The sequence below is a fragment of the Astyanax mexicanus genome, chromosome 11 (genome assembly GCF_023375975.1).
Source record: "Astyanax mexicanus isolate ESR-SI-001 chromosome 11, AstMex3_surface, whole genome shotgun sequence".
NCBI lineage: Eukaryota > Metazoa > Chordata > Actinopteri > Characiformes > Acestrorhamphidae > Astyanax > Astyanax mexicanus.
The window spans coordinates 27,981,329-27,999,752 of NC_064418.1; the positions used below are offsets into that span (position 1 = coordinate 27,981,329).

The following is an 18,424-nucleotide window of genomic DNA, read 5'->3' on the forward strand; positions in this document are numbered from 1 at the left end:
ATCCAAGTTTGAGGTGTTTGGATCACAAAGAAGAACGTTTGTGAGACGCAGAACAAATGAATAGATGCTGGAAGAATGCCTGACGCCATCTGTTAAGCATGGTGGAGGTAATGTGATGGTCTGGGGTTGCTTTGGTGCTGGTAAGGTGGGAGATTTGTACAGGGTAAGAGGGATTCTGAATAAGGAAGGCTATCACTCCATTTTGCAACGCCATGCCATACCCAGTGGACAGCGCCTGATCAGAGCCAATTTCGTCCTACAACAGGACAATGACCCTAAACACACCTCCAAATTGTGCAAGAACTATTTACAGCAGAAGCAGGCAGCTGGTATTCTATTGGTAATGGAGTGGCCAGCGCAGTCACCAGATCTGAACCCCATTGAGCTGTTGTGGGAGCAGCTTGACCGTATGGTACGCCAGAAGTGCCCATCCAACCAATCCAACTTGTGGGAGCTGCTTCTAGAAGCGTGGGGTGCAATTTCTCCAGCTTACCTCAACAAATTAACAGCTAGAATGCCAAAGGTGTGCAATGCTGTAATTGCTGCAAATGGAGGATTCTTTGATGAAAGCAAAGTTTGATGTAAAAACAATGTTATTTCAAATACAAATCATTATTTCTAACCTTGTCAATGTCTTGACTCTATTTTCTATTCATTTCACAACGTATGGTGGTGAATAAGTGTGACTTTTCATGGAAAACACAAAATTGTTTGAGTGACCCCAAACTTTTGAACGGTAGTGTATATATATATATATATATATATATATATATATATATATATATATATATATATATATATATATATATATATATATATATTCACATACGTGAAGCAAGAAACACAAGACAGTAGTGCAATAGTTATGAGGGGATTAAAAGAGGAATGACAGTACCATTGTAAACAGAACCTGTATAAACAGTATATACAAGAAGTAAATATATAAAACAGTATATAACAGTAAATATAAGACCTTTCATAGGTTAAATTATTTATTTACATGACTGTAAGGGCATTAAAACACTGCATTATGATTTGCTGCAGTGACATTAAACAGCATATACAATATGCACTGTAACAGTGGAAATCCTGTATGTCTACACATTAATAAGGTCTATATAAAAGATGATCTAGGTCTTATAACAGGTTAATGCAGTGTGGTGCAGGCCTGAGAGGCACAGTGACGGGGATCAGCTAGCTTGCTGTGTTGCTGTTTGGATGTGTGAATGAATGAATGGTGGTCCTACAGGAGGAGGACAGCCTCAGGACAGACAGAGGGACATGTGTTGCAGTCCTGGCAGCGGCTGGAGTTTCCTCAGAGATCAGCCACCGCTAGGGTCTGCTACAGAGATTTCCTCTCTGGCTCCATGTAGGCAGAGCCTGTGGTTAAACATAGCCTTCAGAGAGCGAGAGCGCGGTGGAGTGGAGAGGAGTGAGTGCTGAGGGGAAAATGCCCGCTGCTCGGACTCGGTGGCTGTAGCTGGGGGTCCACGTGCTGTGCTGGGTTGGAGGGTGGCGGAGTGAAAGAGAGAGAGACAGGAGAGAGAGAGAGAGGCCGTTCACCTGGTGGGTTTTTGGGAAGAGAGTGAGAAGCTGAGAGAGAGAGAGGGAGAGAGAGAGGGGGAAAGAGGGAGGCAGATGACGGCGAAGAGAGGCTCATTTCAGCCGCTGTGCAGCAGCAGCAGCTCCCGCCTGGCAGAGAGGAAGGGAGCGGCACTCGGCGGAGCTAACGCGGAGCTCCGCGCCTCCTCTCCCCCTCAGCAGGAGCCCAGAGGAGCCGCAGCGCCGCCGGGAGCCGTTGGAGGAGCCGGGCCGGCGGACGAGTCCTCCGACAGCGAGGGAGAGCAAGAAGGGCCGCAGAAACTCATCAGGAAAGTCTCCACGTCTGGCCAGATCCGGAGCAAGGTAAGAAAGCCCCCTCGCTATTTCATCTGTTGCACATGTTATTTTATTTATTTATTTTTATTTTGACATTTGCGCGGAAGCGGCGGCGGTTCTCCATTAAACAGCAGCAGTGAGGCGAGTTCAGGCACGACACTGATTCTGTGTATCATCCGCAGGCGAGCATCCACAGGTTGTGTTAGCTTACATCCTGCTGCTATATAGCATTAATGGATCCGTATGGATGAGAAAAACGACAAATACAAGCGATTTACCTTCTCTTTTCACTCAGCACTGATACCCCATTCACTTTCTTTACAGTGTGCTGATATATAGAGAGGCCTTCCACTTTTAAATGTTGCAGACCTGTTGCTTGGCTTGGCCACTTGTTGAAAAAGGGCATTTATCATTTTGTGCTATAGCTAGTGCAGATGCAGGTATTCTATAATATAGTGATCATTTTCTGAGATCATTTTTTATTTATTATTTTTAGCCTTACCACTGTGTCATAAACAGCTCTGGAAAAAAAATAAGAGACCACTTCAGTTTCTGAATCAGTTTCTTTGATTTTGTTATTTATAGGTATATGTTTAATTAAAATAAACATTATTTTCTTATTCTATAAACTACGGACAACGTTTTGTCAAAATATTGTCATTTAGAGTATTTATTTGCAGAAAATGAGAAATGGGTAAAATAACAAAAAAGATGCAGAGCTTTCAGATTTTAAATAATAATAATAAAAAAACAAGTTCATATTCATAAAGTTCAGAAATCAATATTTGGTGAAATAATCCTGTTTTTTAACCACAATTTTTATGCATCTTGGCATGTTCTCCTCCACCAGTCTTAAACACTGCTTTTGGATTCAAGCAGTTCAGCTTGGTTTGATGGCTTGTGATCATCTATCTTCCTCTTGATTATATTCCAGAGGTTTTCAATTTGGTAAAATCATAGAAACTCATAATTTTAAGCGGTCTCTTATTTTTTCCCAGAGCTGTAGCTAAATCGAATTAAGATTAAGCCAACCTTATTATTTGAAGCCTAAACCATATGATATTTGTATTAATATTTCACTGTTAAAAAATACTTCCCCAGTAAATATAACACATTCCCTCTGGAAAGCACATTAAAATTACAAGAATGCACTGCACACAGTTTACTAAAAAGTTTACTAAAAAGCATTTCTAGTGTTATAGCCAAATATAAAACATATTACTGAAATTACATGTCAGTTGGTTACAGATAAATAATATATGTTATGTGAACACAGCAAACAAAGTGTCCTTGCTAAAAATAAAAGCAAACTTATACACTGATATTTTATTTATGTGCATCCACTTGACACACTTTAATCATGAGCTCTTTTTTCAGCGTGCTCGGTGTAAGCGTAGCCTACTTTTACTGACCTCTTAAATGCTCCCCAAGCTCATTTAATTGTTCCACTGCCATCACTCACTCGAGGAAATGAAGCAAGTACTTGTTGGCCCTTGATCTCACCTTGCAATAAATGCAATTTAGGAAAAAAGTTGTCAAAACTTGAGTGCACTTGAACTGTTTCCCAATAAAGAAAAGTTTCCTTTTTTGACCAGGATGTGATCCCCTCAATTATTGACTGCTGCGCTCCAGCCTCACTACATTATTTATGAAGGCTATATTTAGAGGCTTGCTGCTCTGGATTGTGAACTGATGCTGGGAAGGCCTATCTTTTGACATGTTAATTAAGAGTCCTTTTTAAACACTCCAGATGGGTGAAGAGAGACTGTTTAACATGTTAACTGCAAATGCATTTTCCTTATGCTAGCATTTTTGTATATGAATCAAATGCAGAAATAAATTAGCGACTGATTCTCAAGCATAAACTATAAAAACAAATAGAGAGAATGTAAACTTGTACTGTGGTTTTTGGATATTGCATATGCATTTATGTGGCATTTCTAACTTCATGTACGAAGTGTAAGAAATTATAATTTATCATTTTAAGATGCATTTTTTTTTTATCTTTGAACACATTGAAGAAACATAAGGAGTCATTACTGAATTACTAAAATTGGACTTTATCAGCTGTGTTTTGTTATGATCTATCTCAGCAAGAGCAGCTCGCTTTTGCCCTGATCAAGAGTGGCCTAACCAGGCCATCTGCATCACCAGTGGGGGGACACAAGCACACATGGCCCTGAGCTATAGTAGTTTTGGCTGTTATATATATAAATTAGTGGGCACTTGTATTTCTATTGTATTTAGAGCTCATGTAGTTAACCCTTTATTGTTCTAATCAAGGAAAAAGCAATCAATTATTTAATTTATGGGGCAATAATTTAAATGATTTATTTTTTTATTCTTTTTAAATACCCCAGTTTTTAAAATATATACCTCTTTTTAATGTTTAAGGTAACACATGTTAGAATCAGAACACTACCAAAAATGCAAAATAATCATGATGCAGTGAATGTTGTATAAAATGACATAATTCCATTAATTAATGAATTAATTAATTTAAATGCCTGAAAATATTAAAAACAGAAAATTATGTGCTTACGTTCAAGAATTCCTCCATAAACAATGTTACAAAGTTTGAGGTGTATGATGTGTCCCTAAAATAATATCATAAAATTTAAGAGTTTGTTTTAAATATATAAAAACACTGAAAAGTTTTTGGTTAATTTCAGGAATATACTACTGCAACAGAATATAACAGTATAACAGTTTTAAACATTTTGCAGAAAAAAAAAAAAAAATCAGGACACTTTATTTTTTGTAAACAGCAGTAACTTACAGTCTGTTTTGTATAAAATTATAGATTAAATAATAATGTAGCAAAATAAATAATAAAATTAATGTAATGTGCAGAATATTTAGATACAATTAAAGATTCACAGTAAATAATAGACTATTGACAAGACAGAATACAGCATATCTTAATATGGATTTTATAATCACGATATATTGTGTTCCATACAATATGACACACCACTAATGGAGTGATTTTTATATGAGAACTGAAAAGATGTACTATTGGATGGCACAGTGACTGATTTTTTACACTAACATATCCCTGCTGACTGGCAGAGATGGCACAATCAGGTCTAATCTTATTAGAGATATTATTAATGAGGAGACCAACTGAAATGTAACTGGGAGTTCTCGTAATGATCAACCTAGCATCCCTTTAAGAACAAAGACTGCAAGCAGTCAGGTGGGTGCTAGTGTGGAGATCAGCGCAAGTGCAGTAGCCATATCAAACTCAAAAACAATTGTTATTTTGTGCATTATGGAGCCAAACGCTACAAACTAATCATGAGGGTTTTTATTTTCAGACCTTCTGTTTTGAGTATTTTAGTGTCTGCCCATTTAAAGAGATGGAAGACTGGTCTGGTTTGAGTGGATATAACTGCCTGTTGATGTTGCAGAGATGGCCGCTGAGTGAACTGACTTGCCTATAAAGATTTATCAACTACTAATTAATAATATGTAGTGACTCAAATGTGTTCTCTAAAACAATGAGCATAAGATAAAGAGTAATAGAAGATGGCTTGTTTTGTTTTAGAAGAACAGTTAAGCGAGACATGTCATAGTATCGTCTCTGCTCTCCTGTGTTTAAACCCGACTCTTCTCTGGAGGCTGGTCTAGGCTGCGCACTGGGCTGTGATGTGCGAGATTAGCGGTAATGGAGCACGCAGGCTTTGAGTGCTGTTTCACCTCATTGTTTGCTCAACTTGGCTCATCATAGAGACTGTCTTTAGCTTCCTGCCTGCGCCTCGGCCACCGACACATACACACACACACACGTATACAAACACACATACACACACACACATGCACACACACAAACACAGCTGTCCAGATGCTGTGGATCTCTTACTGCGGGGGTGCAATGACAGTTTTTCACCCTGATTTGCTGATACCATGGCAACCAGCAGGTATTATCTTCATCAGTGTAATGTGTAGGAGCAGAGGAACAGAAAGCCGCCGCAGCGCTCCCACAAAACAGCCTCGCCAGACTTCAGTAACGTCCACGCCGGAGAACATAGGCCTCAGAAGTTTATATCAAACACGAAAACAAAACAAACGGAATAAAGAAAGGGACACTCCAGGTCTTTTTTCGTCTCATGATTTGTAGATTTAGTTTCCGTAGCAACATCACTCTCAGTGTTTATTCAGTAGGTTTCCCACGCGACAGTCTCTACCGGCTATTTGTGAAGCCAGTTTACAGGTTTTCTACTAACCTGAGGCAGTGAATAACACAGAGCCTGTTACATGGGGTTAGTGGTTACCTATTTTAGACAACACTGATTTTTAAATTTATATGGGACAGCTCTGGAAAAAAAATAAGAATCCACTTAAAAATGGAAAAACTTTGGAATATAATCAAGAGGAAGATGGATGATCACAAGCCATCAAACCAAACTGAACTGCTTAAATTTGTCTTTTTTGCAACAGGAGTGGCATAAAGTTATCCAAAAGCAGTGTGTAAGACTGGTGGAGGAGAACATGCCAAGATGCATGAAAACGGTGATTAAAAAACAGGGTTATTCCACCAAATATTGATGAATGTGAACCTGTTTTCTTTTCATTATTTGAGGTCTGAAAAAGGTTCAAATAATTTTTTTCGTTATTTCAGCCATTTCTCATTTTCTGTAAATAAATGTTTGATTGAGCCCCATAACATTATCTGCTGAGCAGCATATGGCCTGACAAAAGCAAACTTTTCTAATTAAATGATATATTAATGTTTTCTAAACCCACTGGAGACCACAATAAACTGTGCAGCTTTTGTCTGTGCTGTATTGCGTTAATTCAAGTCCTGTAATTTGACAGGGATTGATCATAAAGGAGGGCAGTAATTTTTGCATCATGCTTTTCAGGAAAGTTTGAAGATTGAACAAATGATTCATACATTGCACTGGGGACATGTATCAGGCAAATAGTGCTCTCTTCTGATTGGATAGACGCATCATGTTGGACAAATTTATGTGCATAAAGTTTGGTGCTGCGTCTTACTGAATCAACAGGGTGTGTTAACACGATGGAGCAATAAAAATGCAGCGTATTACTCATCCACCCAATTTGACTTACTGATTCATTACTCCACATGGTGGCTCTAATCAAATGAATAGGGCAAATCTGCAGTGAATAATCTTGGTTGGGATATTCTGTGAAACTGACACCACACACTAAAAAAAGTAAGTACAGATTTGTACTTAAAAGAGTACACAGCTTGTCGCTGGGGCTGTACCTTATATTGAGGTACAAAAAAGTACCTTTCAGTTAAAGTCCTTTTTTGTACCCATGGTTTTTGTGCCAGTAAAGATTATAAAGATTATAAACATTATCATCAACTGAATATGGCTCAAAAACTTGATAACCCCAAATTGTCTGGCTTTCAAATAAAAAATGTGCAATTAATATATTATATATTATGTGCAATTAAATATATATTGTTTATTAGTGCAGTGATACAGAATACTGAATGTACCTTTTGTCTGCAGGTTAAATGGTACAAATTTGTACTTATTGCTGTTAGAAAAGACTTTGTACTTCAGAGGGAACAAATCTGACCCTGTAAAGACCAATATTGTACCTTTGAGGGTACAATCATGAAGAGTGTACCTCTGAGTACAGAAAAGTACTCATATCGTACCTCTTTTTTTAGAGTGCAGTTACTCAATAATTCCTGCTATTTGCTTATTCAGGAGTATTTTATGCTCTTCAGTTACACAGATGCTGTGAAGTATCAATAGAATTGTCTTGTGATATAATGTGTATCACTGAATCACAGTAATATATGATATAATACTTATCGTACATATATTGTTATCGTGATACTAGGCCTGTCACGATAAGATTTTTTGGTCCCAGATATATTGTCCCAGAAATTATTGTGATACACGATATTTCTGTAATTTTAAGACTATTAAATGCCACTGAATAGCATAAAAAAGCAATTATACACTTTTTAAAGACAGCAAAATTTGAAATAAAAAATTAATTCAATTAGTTCATTAATCAATTAGTTTGAAAATGATATACTTATTTTTTCACCTACTATAGTCCACACTGTGAGTATGGAGTCACAGTTATTAAAGCATGACTGAATAAAATACTGTGCACTGTTATATATGTGAACAAACATACAAATAAACACAACAGACGATATCACGATAATCAAAAATTGTTGAGGTCATGTTCATTTATTGTATGATAAATCAATATTGCAATTATTGTGACAGGCCTACGTGATACCTTATGATAAATATACATTTCAGAGCTTACTGATATCATCAGTATTTAAAACCTGAAAACTGCAGGTTTTATTCAGGATAGGGCAGTTTTTTGTTAAAAAAAAAAAAAAAAAACGCTGACATGCCAGAAGTATATCGTGTTTCTTAAATATTGCCATGTCCTATGGAAGCTAAAGAACACTGCATCAACCTGTGGGATATACATTTGGCACCATTTTGCACTGAATGTGGATGTGTGATTCCTTCCAAAATTGTGTGTCTGTTTATAATGGACAATAACCGACAGACGATCATAACCTGTACTGTCCACTATAAGGCGTTACACAAACTCAACAAGATAACACCTCACAACTTATACAGGTGTGGGCAATCCCAAGCCATAGCACTTCATGATCAGTTTACATTCTGCTGTACAATGATTGGTATGTCAATGTATGTCATAATATTTACTGACATTTTCCTGATATACAATATTTATCAGTTGTTATAGTAATACACCGGTGGCAGCAGATTTTTAGATACTTAGTATGAGATTTGTATTTATTCTATTTATTTGCTGCACTCCATCAAAATAACCATGGCTAACTACACTGTTTGTAAGAAAACTTGCAGATTTCCAGTGTTCTTTATGAACTTGTGATATCAACAATATTGTGTTTAACAACATTCTGACAGGATAAAAGAATAATGTATTTCTAAAAAAAAAAATCCAAGTTTAATAGAATTTAGTGTAGCATTGCAATAGATATATAAGTGGATTTATCCATCGTCTTTTTATCCACTCCTGCCTGGTCAGGGTCGCTGTGGGTCTGGAGCCTCACCAGAATCACTGGGAACAAGCCAGGAATGCCATCTGGACAGGGCATTATATATATATATATATATATATATATATATATATATGCCTTCTGTGTCAAATAGGTAACATTACTGGGGTTGTGTATTCACAAGAACCTGGCGATATGATGTGTATCACAATGCTAAAATTAAATTTTTGTATATTGTGATACTGCAAACATGACTGTATATTTATATTCTGTTACATTTTTTAGGAAACCCGACACGGTATAAAAACCACACTATCAATTAAAAAAAAAATCCTAGTAAAAGAAAAGTTTACATTTTCTATACTGAAGGCACTGCTATCTAGCAGTCAGGGTTTAAACACAACACAAAATGAACCACTGTCTTGACATCAAACTTTGCTTGTAAACTAATAAAAAAAAAAAAATACATGAATATAGAATAGATACAGTATTGGAAAAGTATAATTTCACGATAATTCAATAAACTTCTTTTTTTTCATTAGACCCCTGGACAATATATATTTATAGTATATTATGGATGAAATTTAAAATGTGTTGCAATATGTATTCCATTGATAAACGTCAGCCACATCAGCTGAATCGAATGGGAATTGAAGACCTCTGTTCCTCCAACTCAAGGTTATTACTACATCTGTGTCCGTAAGTTTTGGGATTTGGGGGATTTAGGGCCCTCTCTGGTGAGAATAGGTAATTGCACTGAGCATGCAGAAGAATCATTTTAAACTGGGCGGGTGTGATGCGGTCTCCTTTCAGAGTGGATAAATCTAAATTCAGGTTATGTTCAGTCAGTGAGGGAGAGCGCGCTTAGTCAAACTTAGCATCACTTATGAAGATCTCTCCACCGTTCGAATGCCAGTCCGAGTTAATCCTGGTTTTAGCATAAACTCTGCTTTTAGTTTAGAAACTAAACAATATGAACTGCCACTTCAAATGAAGTCAAAAATTATTAAAATAACTCATTTAATTTTCACTTTATATCCCAATAGAGAATGTGAATACTGATTGTCTAATCAATGAACGAAGAATCAAGCAGCATAGCTGTCTTCATTTCCTAATGAAAACCAGCCCCCTGTACTGTTAATGGACTGCAGCTCTAGGGTTACCCTGTTGTCCCCCTGCTTCATCTGCAGTGATGTGATTAAGCACAGAATAGGAGAATTTGATAGCACAATTAGAACTTGGAGTGCACAGAGCAGATATTGTGTTTAGGACTCAATGATGTCAGGCTAGACAATGGCCTACACAGCCTATCACCATCTCATTGATCACAGATCACATTAATGTTAAACAGGAGAGTGAACCACAAATGAAACAGGAAGCTGTAGACAGATTGATATGATAACTGTGTGAAATGTCAGACAGGGTTTACATTTACTCCTCTTAGACCTTTGTCTGGATTAAAATTACAAAAGAGGAAGGCAGAGTTTAATTTGTAGCTGCAGGGGTCCTCTCACTAAGCTATTGGTTGATTTTATTTTTTAGAGTCCAGTCATTGTTTCCTGAGCTCTCAAGCATGATGGAAGATGTGGAGCACTAGGACTATATCAGTTAGCCAATAATAAAATTTAATATTGAAGTTCTCTGAATGTATCAGTGTGGCAAAATTAGCTAGAATTTGTCTTAAATCCTATCAGGAAAGGATTAGTTTCTCAGGGGGGGTATGTATTTTTCTCAGACGTCCTCTGAGAAGATTACAGGCTGAATTACCTACTGTTTTTCACTGAACTCTGTGGTCCTCTAATACAAATCAGCTGTTCGTTTACTTCAGCGTTTTCTCCCTCTGATTGGTTTGGTTTCAAACAGGCACAAACCTACAGTAAGTGCACCAAAATATGCACCAATAAAACATGCAATCATGGTTTATTGTGATGACGATGCTTAAACGATATATTGTGCAGCCCTAGCACAGATGTATAAACGGAGTGTCACGGCTGTAAGCAGTGAACGCAACACATACCGTGCACTTAGTGTGTAAACAGCATGAAGCCGCAGAGACAGTGTTTGTTTGTAGCAGGATATTATCTGGCTATTATCAGATCAGCAGTTTAGCTTAACTGATTCCAAATTAATCGCATGTGTTAACGCTTTAAGGTTGACAGCCCTGATATATACTGATATAAAATTATTGTCTAAAAGTATCTCTACTTTAAGGTCTTCATTAACTATGGTATGCTATTTAAACTGCTATTCTGCTATAGTCATTTACATTTATAATACTTTATAGCAGCAGTCATTGTGCTTATGCTACCATTCCTGCAAAGCCAAATGCACTCATTCTAAAAACAGGGTCCCGGGATGTTTTTTCTGGACTTGACAGCTTTCGCTGTATCCTGAGCAACCGCAGTGCTGCTAATGGCACCAATACAAGAGTTACTGCGAACATGGAGATATCAGAAAGCAAACTCAGTCTTTATCTGCTCATTCACACATTGTAACCCATACAAATGCAGAATTAATATTGAAGAGCGAGTTCTTGCTAAAATCACCATATTCATTCATTCTTAATAGAGACTGCAACACAATGCATGTTTTAATAACACTCTTCTTAGCATTTTGTGTGAAATTACACACTTTCATCAAAAATGTACGGACTGTCACTTTCAGGAATTTAATTATATTATATTAATATATATTTTTTATAATAATAACAACAATAATGTATGTCCATATGGAGATATTCTTAATTGTAAGATACATTAGTGAAACTGGGCCCAGATTTTTTTTATAGTGGAAAAAATAGGATTGTCTCCCCTCCTTTTATTTAGTTTAAAATTAGTTAAAAACTGTCTCATGTTCCCATATATTACGGGCTGGATATCATCTGTAAAGCAGATTTTACAAATCAGATTTCTTGATAGACCTGTCTTCAAGCGCTATCTAAAAAATCAGAACAGTTTTTTCCCATTTTCCATTTTTTGCCAATGCCCCCTTAGCAGTACCATTTTGCCCACTGATTGAAAACCACTGACCTACTTCAAAAACCATAAAAACACTTGTGGAACACATGCTCTTTTGCCTTCCTGGTGAAAATGCTACACTGTCTCATCATGTTCTCATATATTATAAGCTGTATATGAAATATGGAGCAGATTTGTTGATAGTTAAGGACCTGGGCTGATGACCAAAGGCCATCCAAGGACATATACCACCTCTGAATGTCATTACCAGGTTGTTGTGCTCGACACAAGCTATTCAGATTGTGATGCTCTTTCTTTTTTCGAGGGGTCTGTAAGCGCAGCATTATGGAGTAAATTACCCTCAGAGGAGACTGAAGACGGACAGTGTATTTCCCTCATCATGTCATTTCATTTTCATCTTAATTGGACTCTGTTGATGTATTTCCCGCGTCACATGATTTTGCTTTCCAGTGATTGACTGACTGTTTTGTCTTGTGCTTGAGTGACCTGGCCAATCCCCTTGTAACCTACTGGCCTTAAACGCTGTACATGCAACTTTTCAGTGCGGCAGGGTAAACCGCGGATGGTTGTAGCATGATTGATGGTATTTGGCGGCATCAAGTCCGTCTAGTGCGAACAAGAGCGCATTCACAGTCATAGCTGAGTCAGACGGGAGGCAGTATATGTATGTATTGTGTGTTTATATTAAGGGTAGGGGTGGCAGGACAGAGCTGGATTCTTTGTTTGGTGGTTTTAATGGCTGTTCTCCTCCCCCTCCCTCCCTCCCTCCCTCCCTCCCTCCCCTGTTGACTGTATAGCAGCGGTTCAGTGGCTGTCATTCGTTCCTCCTCCCCACGCCTGAGTGTCCTGACCAGTGTAATTGTTACCTTGCGCTCTGCTTCACGCTGTACACAATGGCTCTGTGTCGCTGGAGATGGGAAAATTATGTGCCGACATTTGACAAGGTGTAATTGCTGGGCCAGTTTAAACCATGCTGCAAAGTTTCAGAGAAAGTGGTATTTTTAACTTGCGGGGCGGGAGCATGGTGTTTGTGTTAATGTGGGGCTCTGATCATGCTCTGCTAACACGAAGCCAGAACAGTGATCACTGGGGGGGGCGACATGTCCCTATTGCTCTGTCTCTATCTTTCTTTTATTAATCTCTTATAAGTCTCTCTATCTCTCTTTAATGGAACCTATGAGAATCTTGGGGTTTCTCTGTTTTATGGTTCGCTTAAATCGTTTACTTAAGTAACACACTGAAATGAGTACTAACAGTGCACTTGTTAAGTAATGTTAAGTATGTAATGGGAACTGTTCATTCTCAACTAAAATTTACATTACTAACACAGCTGTCTTTATATCTTGACTGTGAATCCAGTGTCCTGTCTACCTGTGCACATGTACAACAATACACATTACAAGTTCACACATACTCTAAGGTAGCATGGAGGGAGCAACTACACATTGATAGTGAACACAAAAGATTTTTTTATTTGATTTAAGTAAAATATAGAATTGAAATACACATAGATGTTACTAAAAACATGCTCTAATATTGTGCTTCTTTTGTATTTTTATCTTTAAATACACACATAAGGGTAGCACGGTTTGACAGGGTAGCACAACTCGACAGAACACCTGATCACTCGGCTTGCCGTGTGTGTAGGCGTATCCGTGACGTTTTTTTAATTCAAGTGAAGCAACAGGTGTAGTCAATCTTAAGTTTAAGATTTTTAATCAAACTGTGATCTATATTTCTATAAATCCGTTTTCAGCTTCTCCTCCGTGGTTGAAAGGCTGCTGTTCTGTGTGTGAGAGGCTCGTATGTGTGTGGGAAGTCGCAGCTCTGAACGTTTTGCTGGAGGGCGGGGCTGCGCTCATGCAGTGTCTCTCTCTATTGAAATGAATTGGATGCGTTTTGCGAGAGGATGCGTCTTTCTGGCGGTCGCTCAGCACTAACACAAAATTTTAATTTTAAGTCGCGGGCCACAAAATATTGGTGCTCACTACAGACTGTGTCCCTCTGAGGATGAGCCATGCGGACCCCTAGAGAGTGCTTCGCGGCCCCCCAATACAGAGTTACTGCAGCTAAGAAAATGATGCTTGCTCTTACAACCTACAATATGGAGGTCAGGCAGTCAATTATAATATCCTATCTACAAGGTTACCTAAGGTAGGCTAGGGAAACTGCCTACAGCAACAATTGTAAGTTTCAGCAATTAAACAATGACTGTGTTACTTTCATCCTGATTTCTGCCTCGGGTTATACCCAAACTTTGGTTCTTTTCCAGCAGAAAGATGAGCAGAAGTACTGGCCATTTATTGTAGGCTGCTTGGTCATGACATGAACATAAAATGAGTGGCCGTGCTAAACCAACAAAAATGAGTGAGAGTTAGACCCGTGCTGCTGCAGCACCTAAGCAACTACACACCCACACTACAATTCCCAGAATACATTACGTTTCAATGTGTCTAGCCGGACGCTACAATATCTTTTCACTAAGGAAAATGGCAAAAAGTAAGACACAGTGACCTGGATAAGTAACTTTAATCTGATTCATGGATTGGAAATAGTTACGTGTTAGATTACTCGTTACTGAAAAAATTAGTCAGATTAGAGTAACGCGTTACTATATAGGCTAATGAGTTAATGACACACATGACTACACATTGATGGTGAGTAAAGGGAGAAGGAACATAACAGGAGGCAAATATATGGTCTTGTGAGCCAATGGAAATAAGGTTCATCACACCATATTTCAATGAAACCATATTTCAATGAAAACTGCACTCAACTGAATCAGTTCATGCAACTCAAAACATGCCAAGATGTAGTTACACAAATAAACAGTAAAAATATCTCCACTGTTCATTTTTATTCATTTATTTGTTTAACAAATGTTGTTTAAGTTTTTAATGAATTCAGTATGTAGGGTAGATTTAGTACATTTTACAGTGAATATTTGAGTTCTGTGCATCTGCAGCACCGCAGTCCATCACCATCAAAGCACAGAGTTAACTCACGCCAAAGTGGGCCACAGTATTGAGATTAATAGGGCAAGATATTTGGGGTAATTTCTCACATCATTCCCAAAATATATCTGGCTTTCACAAGCTTAAAGCAGAACATCTGTCACCACTGAGACTCTCTGCACAAACTGCCTCCTTAGGCAACTCCTAGCCAACCAGTGAGAACAGGAAGAAGACCAGTGAATTTCTCCGCGTGTTTAGTCTGGTTTCTAACCACAAAATCTGTTTTCTGACTTCAATATTGATCCAAACATGAAAGCGCCAGATCATGTTTCGAAATCTTTCAAAAGCTTGTTTTACAACAAACGCTTTCCCATGTTCTTGGGGATTACTGATCCCACTGCTACCTTCCAATTAGACCCGAGACCATTTGTGGCAGCAGTAGTTTAGCACGATGGCTACGTATGTCTTCAGTGTGGCTGGGAAACTTGATGGGGGGTGGGTTTGATGTGCTGGCCATTAGGAGTAGCCTGTGGGTAATTACCAACAGAGAAAAGCTGCATCCTTTCAACTCCCTGGCACAGCAGTCTGTGTGGTGTCTTTGCCACAGAACCCCCCACAGGCTCTATATTCCAGATAAAAAGATCACCACAGTACACAAAAGCAGACTCGGGTTTACAGCACCAATCACCAGACACCAACTAAGCCACTAGAAATAGCCTAGATCGTTTTCCATTTCTTTATTTATTTAGATATAATCTCATGTACCACATCCATTTTGGATAGACACAAAGTTTCAAACATATATTCATTAAAATAAAATGATTTATTTACATTTTTGAAAACTGTAATGTGTTTAATATTTAGTTTTTTTATTTATATATTTAATCATTTTTACAATCCCTGTAACCAAACCAACAAAGCACAATACGTTTACTTTTAGCTAGCTAGCTACCTCAGCAGTGCTACTCTAACCAAACAGCCTATATAAGTATGGGCGTTCCCAATACACCTAATCATTAACTTACATATTCTTACAGTATATTATACCCTGTGTTATACTGTGTCAACCCCTTTATTCCACATAATCAGCTCTGGCCCAGTGAGGCATGACCTCTGAAAGACCTCTGAAGGTGTCCCATGATATCTGGCACCAAAACATTAGCAGATCCTGTAGGTTTTGACCAAACGGCTACCCATCATTCCTCATGAACATCAAAGAGCCTTAAGCATGCACGGGTCATGACTCTGTCACCAGTTCACCAGTTGTCCATTCCTAGAGCACTTTTGGAACCACTGCATACCAGAAACACCCCATAAGACCTAACTGATGTTTTGGAGATCCTCTCACCCAGTTGTCTAGCCATCACAATTTGGTTCTTGTCAAAAAGTTTATATAGTTAATACTAAATAGTTATACTTAGCCCTATTTCCTGCTTTCAACACATCAACTTCAAGAACTGACTGTTCACTTTCTGCCTAAAATGAGATCATACAGGGGTTGGACAATGAAACTAAAACACCTGGTTTTAGAACACAATAATTTATTGTGGTGACGGACCGTTCTGGTGGAGACAGGAGAGTTGAGGTGCACATTGAATTCTGTCGTGATTTGGGCAATCGTGGTTTTATGTTTTTTGGATACAATCCGGGTTAGCACCTGAACATCCCTTTCAGACAGCTTCCTCTTGCGTCCACAGTTAATCCTGTTGGATGTGGTTTGTCCTTCTTGGTGATATGCTGACATTACCCTGGATACCGTGGCTCTTGATACATCACAAAGACTTGCTGTCTTGGTCACAGATGCACCAGCAAGACGTGCACCAACAATTTGTCCTCTTTTGAACTCTGGTATGCCACCCATACTGTTGTGTGCATTGCAATATTTTGAGCAAAACTGTGCTCTTACCCTGCTAATTGAACCTTCACATTCTGCTCTTACTGGTGCAATAATGTGCAATTAATGAAGATTGGCCACCAGGCTGCTCCAATTTAGCCATTAAACCTCCCACACTAAAATGACAGGTGTTTCAGTTTCATTGTCCAACCCCTGTACATCTTGATAGGTGCCATTGTAAAAAGATAATCAATGATATTTAAACTGAAGATAAATCTAATCCAGTGACAATTTCCTTACATTACACATTAATGACATCCTTAAGAAAAATATATACAGTAGATAAGTATTGAAGAAATGTTTTGTTGGATCTCAGGAGATCATGAATCTGAAAGCCAGTCCCCCCTGTGGAAAACACTGTAGGTGTGTCAGTTGAGTGCAGATGAGAAAAATGAGTAGCTTTAGAAAAAATAATATAATGCCAGATAAAATCAGAATTAAAACAAAGTTCTATCCATTTCATTTTGACTTAAATTAACTAAATAATCTTTTTCTCTGAGCTTTGAAAAAATGTGCGAAAATGACTCCCTCCTCCACTGATTAATTAACTCCTACAGTATGTTAATGCTGCTGAGAGGTATTATGTTGTTATACCATTGAAATGTAATTATGTAGTTTAGTTTAATAATAATTACATAGCAACTAGTCCTGGCGCAATAATTACGCTACCTACTTACCACACAATGTACAGACATGACCTCAATCATTTTGCTGACCTCAGAATTGCCCATTGTGTCTACTTAGCAAGAATGAGCTTATTAACGTAAATAATTTGATATGTTGACTGTGTTTTGAAACAGTGTTTTTATTTTATTTATGTTTTATATACTTATAAATATATAGCATTTTTAATATTATAATTTCAAAGTGTGTAATTGCATTACTATGGTTCTATAATATATCAATGACATAATATTGTCTTATAAAAAAAAATCATGTATAGTGGTGTGAAAAAGTATTTGCCCCCTACAGTTTTCTTTAGTTTTCTTAATTATTAAACAAACTTTGATATCAGACTAGGATAAACTGAGTAAATATAAAATGATCAATTTTATTTATTAAAGGAAACAACTATCCAAACCAATTTAGTCCTGTGTGAAAAGGTGTTTGCCCCCTAAACCTAATAACTTGGTTGTGCCACCCTTGGCGGCAACAACTGCATTCAAGCTTTACCGATAACTGGCGATGAGTCTTACACATCTCTGTAGAGGAATTTTGGTCCACTCTTCTTTGCAGAATTGTTATAATTCAGACACATTTGGAGGATTTTCCAGCGTGAATGACCTGTTTAAGATTGTGCCACAGCAATCAAACCTTGAATAGGCCACTCCAAAACCTTCATTTTGTTTTTTAAACCATTCAGAGGTGGATTTGTTTGTGTGTTTTGGATCCCAAGTACGCCTGAGCTTAAGGTCACAAACAGATGGTCAGATATTCTCCTTTAGGGTTGTTTGGTAAACAGTAGAATTCCTGGTTCCATCTAATACAGCAAGTTTTCCAGCAAAACAGCCCGAGACTTCACACTACCACCACCATGTTTTACATTCAGCATAAACATAAAACTTATTAGAAATTATGTGTTAGTTTCACACCAGATGTAACAGGACACACACCTTTTGTCTTGTCAATTCAACAGACAGTTTACCTGGGGCTCATCAAGATGTTTTTTGGCAAATGTAAGTTGGGCAGTTGTGTTCTTTTGGTCAGC

General features: G+C 37.8%; 1 protein-coding gene across 5 annotated transcripts in view; it reads left to right on the plus strand.

The window, feature by feature from the left end:
• The window catches only part of dgkh (diacylglycerol kinase, eta), a 106,541-nt gene that overhangs the window by 2,978 nt on the left and 85,139 nt on the right, over positions 1-18,424 (plus strand). The window contains exon 2 of one of the 5 annotated variants that reach the window (XM_007251703.4): positions 1,762-1,905. In XM_007251703.4, coding sequence (XP_007251765.1) covers positions 1,762-1,905 — 144 coding nt within the window. Of the gene's footprint in view, positions 1-1,136; positions 1,906-18,424 lie in introns of those variants that run through there. The other 4 variants (XM_007251705.4, XM_007251702.4, XM_007251711.4 and 1 more) reach the window with 4 other exon arrangements.